Source organism: Symphodus melops (assembly GCF_947650265.1).
Source record: "Symphodus melops genome assembly, chromosome: 13".
Classification (NCBI taxonomy): Eukaryota; Metazoa; Chordata; class Actinopteri; order Labriformes; family Labridae; genus Symphodus; species Symphodus melops.
In genome coordinates this window covers 1,942,967-1,958,386 of record NC_136703.1, presented here as the reverse complement: position 1 = coordinate 1,958,386, position 15,420 = coordinate 1,942,967, and the positions used below count along the sequence as shown (strand labels likewise).

At 43.1% G+C, this 15,420-nt stretch overlaps 1 protein-coding gene across 1 annotated transcript; it reads left to right on the top strand.

Annotated features, from left to right (window-relative positions):
- Nucleotides 1-4,215: 4,215 nt before the first annotated feature.
- LOC306833647 (mitogen-activated protein kinase 14A) lies at nt 4,216-13,321 on the top strand. The gene is made up of 12 exons (XM_079359047.1): nt 4,216-4,462; nt 5,647-5,776; nt 6,463-6,521; nt 6,755-6,866; nt 8,747-8,776; nt 8,946-8,993; nt 9,104-9,218; nt 9,363-9,434; nt 10,342-10,421; nt 10,544-10,622; nt 11,217-11,390; nt 12,395-13,321. The coding sequence occupies exons 1-12, from the start codon at nt 4,329-4,331 to the stop codon at nt 12,454-12,456; spliced, it is 1,095 nt and encodes a 364-aa protein (XP_079215173.1). The 5' UTR covers nt 4,216-4,328; the 3' UTR covers nt 12,457-13,321.
- The last annotated feature ends 2,099 nt before the right edge of the window (nt 13,322-15,420 follow it).

Here is a 15,420-nt window from a genome sequence, read left to right as displayed (position 1 = left end):
ACACACACACACACACACACACACACACACACACACACACACACACACACACACTTTCATTTAGCCCCCACACACAGTCAAGTGTGGGTAACGTGATATTGGGCTTCTGGAGCGCAGACCCTCAGCAAGCAGATGGCCAGCTATTCAAAAATGTGCGGATGCTCAGACTCAAAGAAAGAAAAAAAGGTTCAGCGTTGGGCTTTAACCTCCAGAATCTTTTCAAAGATTTCACAAAAATGTTCACGTCTTATTAGATTTGAGCTTCCTCATGTGTACTTGTAAAGAGGCTTTTTACGGTTCTGCTGCACAAGAAGAAACTGAGATCCATGAATGTTTTCAGAGGGAAAAAATGTTGAGTTTTTTTTTAAAGAAACTTTGATTTTCATAATAAGCTGCGTCTCATGTTGGAACATAAAGTCAAACTACTGTTGAGGTGAACTTCCCATTTTCACTAAAAACTTGGAAACACACACACACACACACACACACACACACACACGACGATCAACCCCTCCTGGTCTGTGAAAAACAATCACAGCACAGACTAAGTCTAAACGCCGCCCTTCTATTTGACAAATGAAAACGTGATTATTCAGTTCACTGAGGAATCTTCTTGCTGGTTCCAGTTTCCTGTAAGAGAGGATTTGGCTACTTTCTTTGTCTGTTATGACACATTTTCAGATCTATGAGGGTTTGGTTGGACAAAAGGAAGGAAGAAGAAAGATCTTTCTTTCACAACTTTGAACATTTTACAGGGTTGAAAATGTTTTGGGTTTTTTTTAATTAAAGTTAATTATGATAATGTGGACTCTCTCTGTTGTGTTCAAAGTCTGCGGGACAGTATGGGAGAGGCTACACCGGCACTGATGCCTCGGCTTGTCTTGACATGTTTAGAAAATAAATAAAGAAGGCCATCACCTTCTTTTTAAAATCTGTTTCTCCTTCTGTTTGAATAAACAAACATTCTCCACCACTCTATCACAATGAAACAAACAAGTCACACATCGAAAAAGCCATTACAACTTTTTTCATCAGGTTCAGTGAACTTTGCCAAAGCAAATCATTTCAGTTTTCTACATGAGACAGTAAATGAGCAGCTGAGTGTGCAGCAGAGAGCAGGTGAGCAAGGCATTTGACATTTGGCTCACACACATTCCTGCATCAGCTGACAAAAGACTGTATGCATATGTGTGTGTGTGTGTGTGTGTGTGTGTGTGTGTGTGTGTGTGTGTGTGTGTGTGTGTGTGTGTGTCCTACAGTCCAGTGTGTCTGAGTGTGTGTTTGTGTTGGAGTGACTGCCCCGCACTGTTCTCATGTTTAAATGGAGAAGCCCCCACGTGCGCTCATCCAGCTGTTTGTGAATGTCCTATAAACGGCATAGCCTCGAACTCACCTGTTTGTCCGGTGAGCTGTGTGAATCAGCCGAGCATGGTGTCGCGTGGAGCAGAGCCTCAGTCACATCCACGCGCACAAGCAGATCGATTAACTGTGATGAGGTGCAGCAGCTCCACTTCACGTCACTGTTAAGTTTTCCTCAAAAAGCGGAGAGACTTTCTTTAAAGTTTCTGTTTTTAAAGAGGGGGGGGGGGGCTGAGCGCGTGCAGGTATTCCCCTCAGATCCACAGACGGTCGCTGGTGTTTGTCCGCCTCGAGCGCTCCGGACGGTCTGCTCAACTGACAGGCTTCAACAACAATCAGAGCAGCGCACACAACAGGCGAGACAAGTTACGCACGGTGACGCAAAGCGGGACAGGAAGTGGGATGTTATGCTCTTCAAAATAAAGCCCGAAAATTCAAAGTTTAAAATCATTGTTTCCAACTTAGACCTCAGATATTTGTGTTTTATGTTCTATTGTTCTATTTGTTCATGGTTCTTGTTTTTGTTTTGTTTTTCTTGTTAAGTCAAGCTCGGTCTGTAACTTTCGATGTAAACTGTGATTTTTGTAATAGTCAGATTTTGATTATAAATAAAGTGGAGAAAATAAATAAATAAATAAATAAATAAATAAATAAAGCCCCAAAAACGGTCACACCTTTGAACGCTGTGTGAACACATGTGTGGCCTCTATAAACAGATACTCGAGTGATTAGTGTGCGTGCCTCATGTACAGAGACAATAGTCCTCCACGGGCAGCCAGGGTTCAAATCCAACATGTGGCTCCTTTCCCACAAGCCATTCCACTCTGTCTCTTTTTAAACTGTCTTCACTGAACTGTCTTTACGTAGAGACACACAAGATATAAAAAACTGGAAAGTTAGGTGAACCTGAAAACTCAACGTCAGAGTGAAATATAAATATTAGCCATGGTAAAATCTAAATTATAATACAATAGTAACTGATAAGATCGGAGTAACACAGAGCACATCAGGTTTGAGGTAAGTTTGACTGCTGCCTTTACTTTGTTTTATTTTTTTCTTACTTATTTAATTCCCTATTTGTTTTTTGTTTTTTGTTAACTTCCAACTTACTGGGACACAATCGGTTTTATTTTGAAAATACTACCCGGAAACGTAGCTCTCACCTGCGCTGGCTTCACAGCGGGCTGCCGCTCCTCAGTGTGGCCGGTTCAGACAGGACTACACCTGGACGTGGTTCAAAGTGGTTCAGTTCATGTCTGCTCCTTTATTCTGAATCTCTGATCTTCAGCTTTTCACCGCTGGCTGTGGCTTAGTGGTCGCTCCATGTTTTAGTCAGTTTGCATCGAACATCTTCGTTTGTTTAGTTTTTTTTTAGTTTTTTTTTTTTTTATGCAAACTGTAAAAAATATTTCTTATTTAAAGCCCAGCCTTTAAATCCTTCAAGATAAAATGGAACAATGACTTCAGGGGTCTCCTCCTTGTCTGGTCTGGACCTGCCAGACTGATGTGTGACTGCCCCCTGCTGGTCCACGGGGGGACTTGTTTTAAAAAAAGGAAGAACACAACAGTACAAACTTAACTAATGTTAAAGATGAGAGAAGAAGCTCTTTAATGTCATAAATGTAACCGCCTCTCTCCCTCATAGTTTATTTTTATTATCTGCGCTTTATTCTCTGCTTTCTTTTTCACTCACAGACTTACATTTTTTCTCTTGATTTTCAATGACACACCTTGGTTTTCACAGAAATGAGGCATGCAACAACCCTGAAAGTGAGTGCTGTCAGGTGGGGGGCCCTTAAGGAGGTTTCTTTCTGTCCATGCACAATTAGCACATTTTGAGCTGCTGCTGTGGTTTAAAGTTTGTCAGCCATGAAGGGGCCCCCCTCTGTCTGTCTGTCTGTCTGTCTGTCTGTCTGTCCGTCCGACTGTCTGTCTGTCTGTCTGTCTGTCTGTCTGTCTGTCTGTCTGTCTGTCTGTCCGACTGTCTGTCTGTCTGTCTGTCTGTCCGTCCGACTGTCTGTCTGTCTGTCTGTCTGTCTGTCTGTCCGTCCGACTGTCTGTCTGTCTCTCTGTCTGTCTCTCTGTCTGTCTGTCTGTCTCTCTGTCTGTCTGTCTGTCTGTCTGTCTGACTGTCTGTCTGTCTGTCTGTCTCTCTGTCTGTCTGTCTGTCTGTCTGTCTGTCTGTCTGTCTGTCTGTCTGACTGTCTGTCTGTCTGTCTGTCTCTCTGTCTCTCTGTCTGTCTGTCTGTCTGTCTGTCTGTCTGGACCAGGGAAGTATATTTAAATCACACCTTTCAGAAACAAAGCGATTCAAAGAGCTTCAAAGGAGACACGGAGAGGATCAGGACGAAGAGAAAAAGTCTCCAGAGTCAAAAACCATGAACAAAATCCATTCAATACCACAGAGAAGAGAATAAAATATGTTAGCAACATGTAACATGTGACAGAAATGAAGACAAGGACTGGTGTGAGACGCCACAACAACACCATCAAAAACACATCCAACAAAACACTTGAATATTTTCAAATTCATCCAGATTCTTTTGAAAAAAGAGGAGCTGAATAATGTGTCAAAAATCACATTTGTTTTGTATAATAAGGTTCACAGATGATTTTTCTCTCACTTTTTAAAATCAGCGTGTATCCAGCTTTATATCTGCTGTTTGTGTGTTGGTGTGAACAGAGAACAAAAGCAGGACAGAGGTGTCTCAGCCTCCTATTGGATAAATCATCCACGATCCGATCCAATCTGAAGTCAGCTCATCACACAGTCAAAAGACTACAAAAATGATCCATAGAGATTAGCTGCTTTTATTGACACCTCTGCTCTTGAGAGGAGGCGGTGACAGAGGAGGAGGACGTGGGGGGGCGTGTCCCTGCGTGCCTCTGTCCTCTACCCCGCAGACCTCACCTGTCAGCCAGGTGGAACCTTCACGGCTGTAAACACGGTTCTTCTGCACAGGAGCGACATGGAGTCTCCGATGAAGGAGTCCCCCGTCAGACCGGGATTTCACCGGCTGGAGGTGCAGAAAACGACGTGGGACGTCCCGGAGAGATACACGGCACTGCGGTCGATAGGCTCCGGAGCCTACGGGACCGTTTGGTGAGTTTACCCCGGGGAGGGGGCACTTCACAGCGGGCATAGAGACGAGGGAGGCGCGGCAGGATATGTGTCAAACCGTTTGGAGATGATCTGTTATTCTTTAGATTATTGAAGGAAGGGTAAAAAAAATATTTTTGGTAAATATACACCAAAATTGTTGGTAAAAAGTTTATTTTTATAGCAGCCTATAGAAAATGAAAACGTTTCAAGACACCTCCAGCTTGCACAGGCCTACTTCACTTTTCTAGTTGGAGGAATCGTTAGTGCCAGATTGATTCTTTCTGTCTCTAAGAATAACCATTAGACATGTTTGGCATCTTTAATGCTTTTCTATAGGCAGTCTACATTGAAGGAGGCCTTCAGTCTGCATTCCTCTCCCTGTGCCTGTGTTGCTTGCTGAGTCCAAGAGGCCCAGATATCTCTGACATTCTGCCAACAGAAGCACTATTGTCCGCCTCAGGCGAGTCAGCAAGTCAATGCAGGTCCTCTGATATGACAAGAATCTCCAAAGCAGCCTACAGGAATCCAGGATAGCTCAGTCACAGTGCGGCCGAATGATAAGGCGCTGACAGACGGGATCTTATTAACTGATACGGACTAATCAGCTCAGCTGTAGAGAACAAAAGAGAAGGGACAGAAGAGCAGATTAGATATATTTGGAATGGGCTTCTCCACTTTCATGAAGTGATCTCATTATGAACAACAGACCACCTCTACGATACGCTTTCCTCTAAATACACCTTTATATAGACAGGTCATCTCAACATGGAGGCACAGATTCACTCCAACACAACCCCCATGTGACCTTTAACTTTTAATATGTGCAAAAATGAAATGCAGACACTAACAGATGAAGTGGGAGTGATGAATAAATACAAAAATACACTTGTCCTCAGATTCCATCTCAAGATGTATTTGTTGGGTTTCTTTGTGCTTTTATTGTGGAGATAGGAAAGAGAGAGTGGGGAATGACGCGGTCGGATTCAAACCTGCGCCGCCCGTTTAGAGGACTATAGCCGCTGTACCTGTCTTTTAAATACGACACGTGTTTGTTTTAATCTTGATTTATCAAGACGTCGTGTTATCTGAGGCCTCTTCAGAATAAGAAAGGGACAAAATGTGACCATGACTGTCGACTGATAAATGTGTTTTTGGGATGCGGTTGTGACAACTCTCTCTCTTAGTTCTGCCATGGACCAGAAAACAAAGGAGAAGGTGGCCATCAAGAAGCTGTACCGTCCTTTCCAGTCACTCATCCACGCCAAGCGGGCCTACAGGGAGCTCCGGCTGCTGCGGCACATACAGCACGACAATGTAAGAACTTTACGGGCGGGGGAGGCAATCACATGGAACACTTTGAAACAGTGTCGAGTAGTGGTGCAATAACCCGCTCACGCTCGTCAAAGAATCGGTCAGTTAAGTAGAATGGATGGATCATTGGACAGGAGCAGAAGTGTTGTCAGTGCTTCCGGGCAGCCCGGGCGTGTTGTTGTGTGCTGTTCCAGCCCTCATGGTTCAGTGTTTTCACTGAAAACTTGTGAAGGACGACAAACACATGACTGCGATTATCTTCTGAGATAACCCCATGAAATACACGTCTTTATTTAAATTCAGTTTTAAACTCTGTTATTGATAAATGCTACACACACATGAGCTGAAATACACACACACACACACACACAAAGCCCGAGCATCCTGTGGACGTGCACTAAAGGAAAGATGTCAGAGGGAAGGGGGCGCTCCTGAGCTAATGAGGGGGCCACCAGACCAACTTCCAGACTCGGTCCGCCCGGGACTTGAGCCGGCGACCCTCCGGTTCCAGCACATGGAGTGAGTCATGTATGAAAACTGAAAGCATTATTTGATGGAGGATACAGATAGTCTCGGCAGCACATCTGGACAGAACACCTGCAGTCCGGACCGTCTCCATCGACGTACATGAACACAAATAAAATCCACGCTCTGCTCATCCATGTGTCCACTCTGTTCTTCCCTTAAAGGTTATCTGCCTCCTCAACGTCTTCACACCCGACTCCACTCTGGAAAAATTCCAAACCTTGTGAGTGAGGACACATTCTTCTGCTAGTTGTTGCAGCTTGTCGAGAGCCTGTGTGTGCGTGTGTGTGCATGTACCAAAAGTTCAAGCAAGGATGTGAGAGCAGCCTGTTTTTTTTTGCACGTTACGTTTTCTCACCATAGCAACCAGCTCTTGTTATCTCTGGCGTTGAGGCTTCCTTCCACACACCTTTACATATCCCGTGATGTCTGATGATGGTTGTGTTCTCTCTGCAGTTACATGGTGATGCCGTTGGTAGCCCAGGATCTGGGCCACATCATGAAGAAGAGGAGATTAACAGATCGCATCATCACATACCTGTTCTACCAGCTGCTGAGGGGGCTCATGGTGGGTTTCCTTTTTTTTTCTTCTTTAATTTGCACACAAACAATCTCAAGACAAATAGTCAGTAGTGTCCACAAACAGTCCGTGATCCTGGAGGAGACAAAGAGAGGAAACAAAACTTTTGCAAGAACCTGAGATCTCTACGAGAACTTGTGCGAGATCTGAGTTAACTTGTGAGAAAACCTGAGAAACTGGTCTGAGGTTTTGCACTGAAGAAACAAGGAGAGGAAAAAAAATCCACTGCAAGATCTTGAGAAACTTCTGCCAGATCGAGACAAACTTCAGATCTTTTCAGTTACTTTGAGACGCGAGCGTCACTTTGCACAAAACTGTGCAGAATAGCGAGCACTGATTTGAGATCTGCATATGTCAGGCCCATCTCGAGGGAAGCTCGAAGAACTCTTGCTTCAATATATCTGATTGAACTCCCATGATACTGAATCAATGCAGGTTGTTTCCTCAACATCTCAGACAGACTCGTTATCAGAGAGGCATGTCCACTCTGGGCTTCCATACCGCTAAAACATTTTACATTTCTGTGCTCTTCCATTGCTCACGTTCCTCTGGCTGAGAAATTCTGATGAAGAAATAACTTCTGCAAATTCTTGCAGAAGTTTGTCAGGTTTCCCGAATGTTTCTCGGGATCAACCCAGAAAAATGTTCCCATCGTTTCCCATCCAGGGTCGCCATACGACGTAGACAAAAACATTCGTTTGCCGCTGATCACTGCTTTGCTTAATGCACCCAAGCTCTTTATTGAAATGATTCAAAGTAAAAAAATATGTTTAGATTTATTGATTCACATTTCTTTCAGTCAGAATCAGAATGAAAGGAGTCAGCTCAGCAGAGTGACGTGTTGACCTTTGACCTTACCCTGCATGCTCCCTCTTTACATACACAAGGTCTGTGAATCAGGCCAGTACCTATAAATGCCATTCAATGTGTTTGCTGTTCCACTTATTGTTAGTCACTGTGTAACCAGGAGAGTTAAAGAAGTCCAGCTTCTCTTAAGTGTCTTTTGTCTTCGTATTAAGTTGTAAACTTTTTGACCCAGAGCTGTTTCCTCCTTTCTTATCTGAGTGTGTGTGTGTGTGTGTGTGTGTGCGTGTGTGTGTGTGTGTGTGTGTGTGCGTGTGTGTGTGTGTGTGTGTACGTTTCTGGGCTGTAGAAATGGCCTGGATTTCACTCTGAAGGCTGGTAAATACAGAGATTATATCAGGACGACTAGCTGTTGGTGGAGAGACTGTGATGTGTAGAATGTTTTCATTAATCAAAGGTTCTTGTCAGGCCACCTAAAAAGCTTTAGAGCTACTTTCTGTATCTGGATGTCTACTGAGTGAAATGACGACGCTCTCTTCCTCTGTGATCATGAAGGAAACATGCTGTGTTGAAGCTTCTCTGACAACAAAGCAGCAGCCAGTATGTCCTCCTTCTAACTTTAGATTCTGCTCCTGAATGCTCTGGATCTGATTGGACCAGAGAAGGTAGGCGGGGCTTTGAAGGCCGTTTTGGACGCCCCTGGGTTTGCCAGATATGAGAGCAGTTATCAGGTGAACAGGTGTTGCAGCGATGGAAGCGGGCAGTGGAACTGCTTCAGATAGAAGTGATTGTACCCGAGCTAAAAAGCCTCTGCATGTTTCTAATAAGCTCCAGCAGCAGAAAGCTGCTCAAACTAGGATCAATGTTGGAGATGCTTTTGAAACATGGAGAGAGGTTAGAACGCAGAAAGCTTTACAGACCCATGCAGAGCTGGCTAAACACTGAAGCTACAGTGTCCACCACATGCAGAGCTGGCTAAACACTGAAGCTACAGTGTCCACCACATGCTGACCTGTGGGATTAATGATCCATTAATATGCTGGATTTTATTTTCTTATTCACAGTATATTCATTCTGCAGGGATCATACATCGGGTAAGTATCTTAAACTTTTTTATACCTTTACATCTCCATTTTCTTGCATCCTTATATAAACTGCATGTCGTCTCCAAACTATTGCTGTAAATATTTCATTTTTTTCTATCTATTAGTAATTCGATTTATTGTAAGTTTTTTTTTTTTTTTTTTTTTTTTTTTTTTTTAGGATCTAAAGCCTGGTAACCTCGCTGTGAATGAGAACTGTGAATTAAAGGTAAGAGTGAAAGAACTCAAAATTATAAAAAATTGCGAAACAGCCAACAAAACGTCAAAGTGGAGCGCACGGCAGCGTCTGTGCAGTAACCCGTCTGCATCTGTTCTCAGATCCTGGATTTTGGCCTGGCCAGACACACGGAGAGTGAAATGACAGGTTATGTGGTGACGCGCTGGTACAGAGCACCGGAGATCATTTTCAACTGGATGCACTACAGTCAGACAGGTAAGAGCAGCAGCTTCCTTCCATGCCAGTAGTCCATTTAAGACGGCTGGAAACAAAACAAATTATAAAGTTGAAGTTATGAACAGTAGGTGATTACATTTGTATTATTAATATTCCTTCTTTGTGCCCCCCCCCCCTTAACAGTGGATGTATGGTCAGCCGCCTGTATCCTGGCTGAGATGATCACTGGACAGGTGCTTTTCCAAGGACATGACAGTATCCTCGAACATTTATTACACTGTATGTTGATAAACTGTGTCATATAGCTGTCAGACACTCATCCCGGCCAAGCCAGACTCCTGAATGATCCAAAATGTAAAAGAAATGGTGCCAGATGGAAAGGTTTCGAGATCCGCCCCCTGCTCCACGCTGCACAGACACAAAACATTTTACTTCACTCGAACGTTCCAATGACAAATCTGAAACCAACAGTGCAGCTCTCTTTGTATTCACAACAAGACGAGCTGATGAGAGCTTAGAGTTTCTCCCGTTTAGAGCTTACATGTACAGACGTCAGTTGTACACACAAACACTTGCAGGTTAGTCGCGACCCTGTGCCTCTCCATCAGAGCAGTGAGAGTCTACCTCATGCACGTTATCATCTCCTGAATGTTGGGCCCGTTGCTTCTGCCACATTACAGCAACGTTACTCAGAGGGTGCCCTCTGCTGGATCACTCTGCAAACTACTGACTGTTCATCCTTTTATTGGAATGCCTCATTTTAAATGAACTTTCTCCCTCCGGGTTCAAATGAGTGTTTGAACTTACTTAACCTGCTTACTTCTGATTGGCCAGCTCTGTGGAAGTTTTCCGGGTTGCAGAACGCTGCAGGGCTGCCGGGGGAAAGGGCTGCTCAGAGAAGTGAGTCTGTGTCAGAGGTTTCATCTGTTAACATAGAGGGTCGAAGCCGTCGTTAAATTCTTCGTCTTGAATCGGGGAACTCCTGCACAATTTGTAGAACGAGCCATTTAGCGCTCTCTGAAGACTTAACCTGGGATTACTCCAACACGCGATGACCTCACGATAGAGTGAAAAATATGAAAACTATCGTATGCCTTTCAAGCATTTGATGACCGCTTATATTTGCTACCTTTTGTGAGACCTCCTTACCCTGAGTGTTCAGGTATTGATCAGCTGAAGAAGATTCTCCGTCTCACAGGAACCCCAGACTCCTCCCTGGTTCAGAAGATGCAGAGTAAAGATGTAAGTTTTTATTCCAGCTAACCTCAGCACTTAAAATTCGTCGCATTTAGATAATAAAGGTATTTAAGCCAAGGCATCATAATTTGTCTATGCTCACATCATGTTCTACATGTTTGTTTCAGGCCCAATCATACGTGCAAAGTCTTCCTCAGCAGAAGAAGAAAAACTTCAGGGAGGTGTTTCCATCCATGGAGAAAAACGGTGTGCTTTGCTTCTCCTTTGCTTTATCTTTATTAAAAACTATACAAGCATTTTCTTTTGATTGTTCAGTGGTCCTCTTTGCATGTTTGTGCAACATTATATCTTATTAAGCCTAGACTGTTTTCGGGTCATCTGGGCGGCTGTGGCTCAGTGGGAGAGTCGGCCATTTCTCGGGTAACGCAGGTCCAGCTCCTGCAGGGGGTCAAGTCTCTTAACCCCAAGTTCTTCTCTCTGCTTTGTTGGCAACATGTGATTTTTTTTATGATTGGCATTACTTGATACTGATGGAGTCTTTTAACAGCAGCCTCTACCATCAGTGTGTGAATGTGTAGGTGTGATCTGCTTTGTAAAAGCGCTTTAAGTAGTCCGAAGACTAGAAAAGTGCAAGCTCAAGTCCATTTACCTAATCGATACAGTGTAACGCCAGCTGAAAGAAAAAAGGTTTTCTGATCATTTGACCCTCTAATCATCAGAAAGAAACCGTCTGTTTGATTTGTTTGTATCCTCAACATAAAGCACATTTACATCCTATTTTATTCTATGACTAATTATCAGGTAGGCTTGATGTTTTTCTCCTCGTCTTGTTGCCTCTAGCTGTGGACATTCTGGAGGGGATGTTACAGTTGGATCCAGAGACCAGGCTGACAGCTAAGCAGGGACTGTCACACCCTTTCCTGGCTGAATATTACGACCCAGAGAGCGAGCCGGACCCAGCTCCGTACGACGACTCCTTCGAGAGCCTGGAGCTCGACGTTGGAGAGTGGAAGAGTAAGTATTGTGACAGAGCCACAAAAAGAACGATTGTTTCAAGATCCATAGAAAAGGAAATTCAATTGTGATTGAAACGTGTAAAATAAATAATACTCCATGGTAGTGAAGGAAATGATGTAGGGGCATCAATTAACCTGTAGGAGGGAAGAGGAACGTGAGGGAACCAGGGAACAGGTGACTGAAAGAAAAAGTTCAGTGACAGGGAAAAGTTTTTCTGCGGCTGACAATTAAGTTTCATATGCTGTTGGGGATTAAGGTGTTTTAGAAAAAATAAACAGTGGAATATGAAGGGATCAAATCAACAAATGGGAAAATAAGGATTTCCAACCTTTTTTCATTCATTCCTGGACACGCGGCTCGTGGCTGAGGAAAAGTTTGTCGATGCCAGGGAACGGGATATTTTATTTCCAAGGATCCGGGTGAGATCGTTTTTGTTTTCCTTTTTTTTTGGTCTGGTTTGGAATATCCCTGTTTGGATTATTTTTTTGGGATTATGTCGCTTATTTTTGATGATGAAACGTTTGGGATGCACATACGGCCGCACCGACAGAGGATTTATTTTGGATTAACAGAGACTAAGAGACCGTAAAATATGAACTTTAGTTTGCTTTATGTGGTTTTCGTTTGGTGGTTTTGTTGAATGAATTTTTGAGGGTGTGTTAGGGCAAGTCAAGTGATTATTTGGGTTGTTATTAATTGTTTTGTTTTGTTTATGATAGTCACGTGACTGATGGGAATTTCCCGACAATAATTAAATTGAAGTGAATGAATTGAGTTTGGACAAATGGTTTATTTGAGTGGTTTAGTTACATTAACAACAAGTTTTCTGATTTAAGTTAATTCTTCCTTTAAGCCCTGGTGTGAGTTAATACAACCCTTAAGGGGTGAGTGTTACAGTATGGCGACGTAGAAGAGGCCGAAGGTGACTCTTCAAAGAGGTAGCGAGTTTTCCAATGCACCAATATCAAATGCATTAATGAAACTTTTTTCTATCCATTCAGGTCTCATCCACATGGAGATCATGACCTTCGATCCTGACAACCCCAGTCAGACAGCCATGTAGGACGACCTGATGTGCTGCTGCCCCCTGCTGTTACAATGCTTACACGTACGCTAAAGGTCAATGACACAGCAGAGCTTATGGGTTCTGTTACAAGGAGATCAATCCAGTACTGAGCTACTGAGGTGTAAAATCCAGGAGTGGCCTGGCTGGCAGGATCCACATAGTTGTCGTCAACATCAGCAAATGATCTGCAGCCAGACCGGTCTCATACAGTCTCTGAACATGCAGTGATGGGATTTTCCTCCCATGTTTAGCCCACACTGGTCACAGCTGCACTAATAGTTTGAAATAAAACATAACAAGTAACTGCGTTCAAAGAAACATTTTATTTGGCCCCTAATTGTTCATGTCAGGTTGATGCTACAATTCAAATTAAAGAGGCAAATATTTCAATACATCAAATTAAACACATCTTTCTTTTCTTCACAAGATCGTTTCCACAACAGTCCTTTCTTTGAGCCTCTGGTCGTTCTGATCCCTCTGCAATTCTTCCAAGTTTGCACACACAAATCGTTTTTTTTTACCATGAGAGACGGAAATGTTGCATTCAACTCAGCCATGTTTCCATTCAGTGGAGCACTTACAACCCACTCAGCTCAGTCTATATGACATATGGTCCATCCCTGCAGGTGTTTAAGACCTCTCAAAGTTTTAGTTTGTCTGCTGTTAAAATGCTTTTTACGCAAGTGCAGCTTCACTTTGTATGGTGGCCTTTTCAAGACAAGCAAACTGAGTTTAAAGGTGTGATTACGTTTGATTATAAAACTATATGCAAGAAGATACAGATTTGCTGCACGTGAATGTGCCTATTTTTTTGATGCATGACGTCAAAGACTGAGCGGAGCAAACAGAGTCTAAAGGTGTGATTGCATTTAAGAGGACATTTTATCCCTTCTTTTCCAAGAAGAAGGGATAAAGGGATCTTTAACCACCTTTTCCAACAGTCCCCCTGTGGTCTAAATAAATTGTCTTTGCTGTGCTTTGGTCCAAATAAAATTATTAGTTATTACTATTTTATAGTTGTCAAGTGTTCTGCATGAAGCATGAATATATCTGCTTTTAAGTATGCATCACAAGTTGTTTTTTGTTTTGTTTTTGGCCATCAGAGCAGAAGTGTGCTGGGTGTCAGTCCAAGCAAGCCCAGTCTGACTAGGAGATCTTTCTGTCTGTTTCAGAGAGCTAATACTTGTGGCTTGTTTTTTTTAACAATGCAATGAAAAACAAAAGTTCCTGCAGTCACACTTGATTTTGGTCTTCATACATCTTTTGGGGTTATGTCAGCATGCAGGTAAACGTTTCTCACTGTTCTATTGTGACACCCACCCACAGGTCAAACTTTCAAAAACAGTAATAACATGGGACATGTTACTCGCGAGAACAGGGAATCGAACCCTTGATCATCTGATTGAGAGACGGTGACTCTATCCACTGATTTGCCCGTGTTTGAAACTCCTCTTCATCGTTGCTCAAACTGCGTCAAACTTAATGAAGAACACCACAGAGCCCTCGCACACGAAGCTTGTTGCTAAGCAACCGTGGAGCAGCGTGGAAGAGGCGCCAAGCAAGTGTAACAAGGTTAATGTAGATTACTGAAGTTCGTCAAAATGTATTGCTGCGTTCACTCTGAGTTATAGATTTAATAGACATCTTTTATTTCTATCTATGTGTTATAGACTGGTGTAGTTTTGAGTCCTAAAACCAGGAAGTGAGTTAGCATTTTAGCGCCGTGGTTCTAACCTCTAAAAGTCAATGGGGATTTTGAATGGCTTTTTGGTTAGCAAACCCATTCAAAATCCCCATTGACTTTTAGAGTTAGGAACCCATGGCGCTAAAATGCTAACTCACTTCCTGGTTTTAGGACTCAAAACTACACCACTCTATATAAGTAGCATGTCTGTTTGTGAATGGCTGAGTGCGCATGCGTTGTGGGTGGTGGAGCGAGAGCGGGAGAGAGAGAGAGCGAGAGCGGCGCGGGCGCTCGAATGTGTCTGCAGAGAGGCATGCACGAGTCATGTATGGTGATGCCGGGGACAGAGTTAGGCAGAGAGAGAAGTCAGCTTCAAAAAGTGTACCGTTCAAGTAAAGTGAGCAGAATAAAGCCCAGCAGCCTCAACACGGCCAGACTCTCCTTGTCTCTTTTTACCAGTTGCTTCACCACAGTAAAGTGACGAAGTTGCCCCGAAGTTGGAGGACACTTCGGCCCTGGAGCAGCGTCTCCCCTGTGCGCTCTGACTACGGTCGGAACGCCTAAGCAGAAAAGGTTAACACAGGGGTGTCCAAAGTGCGGCCCGGGGGCCATTTGTGGCCCTTGAGTGGATTTTTTGTGGCCCTTGACTTCAAATCGAAGAATCAAAAGATTTTGGCCCCAGGCCTCATCAGATGGCATAATTCGTTCTTTTTTTCTTTTTCATGTTAGCGAAGGAGACCTATAAAAGCCTGACTATTCTTTCAAAAAAAATTAGAACACAACAGTTTCCCACTGCAATTAATTATTGTGTATTTACATTATTTTTTGAAGAGGTCAAAATACAAAAAGTTCCTTCCAATATATAAAAAAAACAAACAAAAAAATCCCAGTTATGCAAGGCTCCCTTTATTTATTTGGAAAACAGCGCCCTCGTGTGGTGGTGATTATAACGGTCTGAGAGTGTCAGTTGGTTCCCTTGGCTGGTTGACGTTATTAATTACGGTACGTACTGAAAACAGCTCCGTTACATGTAGTAAATTCTAAGACTTAAAAGCAACTTTAACCAAATCAAACTGCATATAAAGTGAGCTAAGTAGTCTTGTCACGTTTAGTGACTGTTGCTGTCTTGTCATTTGTGGTTAATATTGTTTTGTTTAGTAAATATTTTCTTGCCGTATGTGCTACTTTATGTAGTAGCTAGCTGTACGGTCTCGTGCACTTCCAACGGCTAATTTAGATTTAAATATCGTCTGCGCTGTTTCCGGTGTGTTGATTTT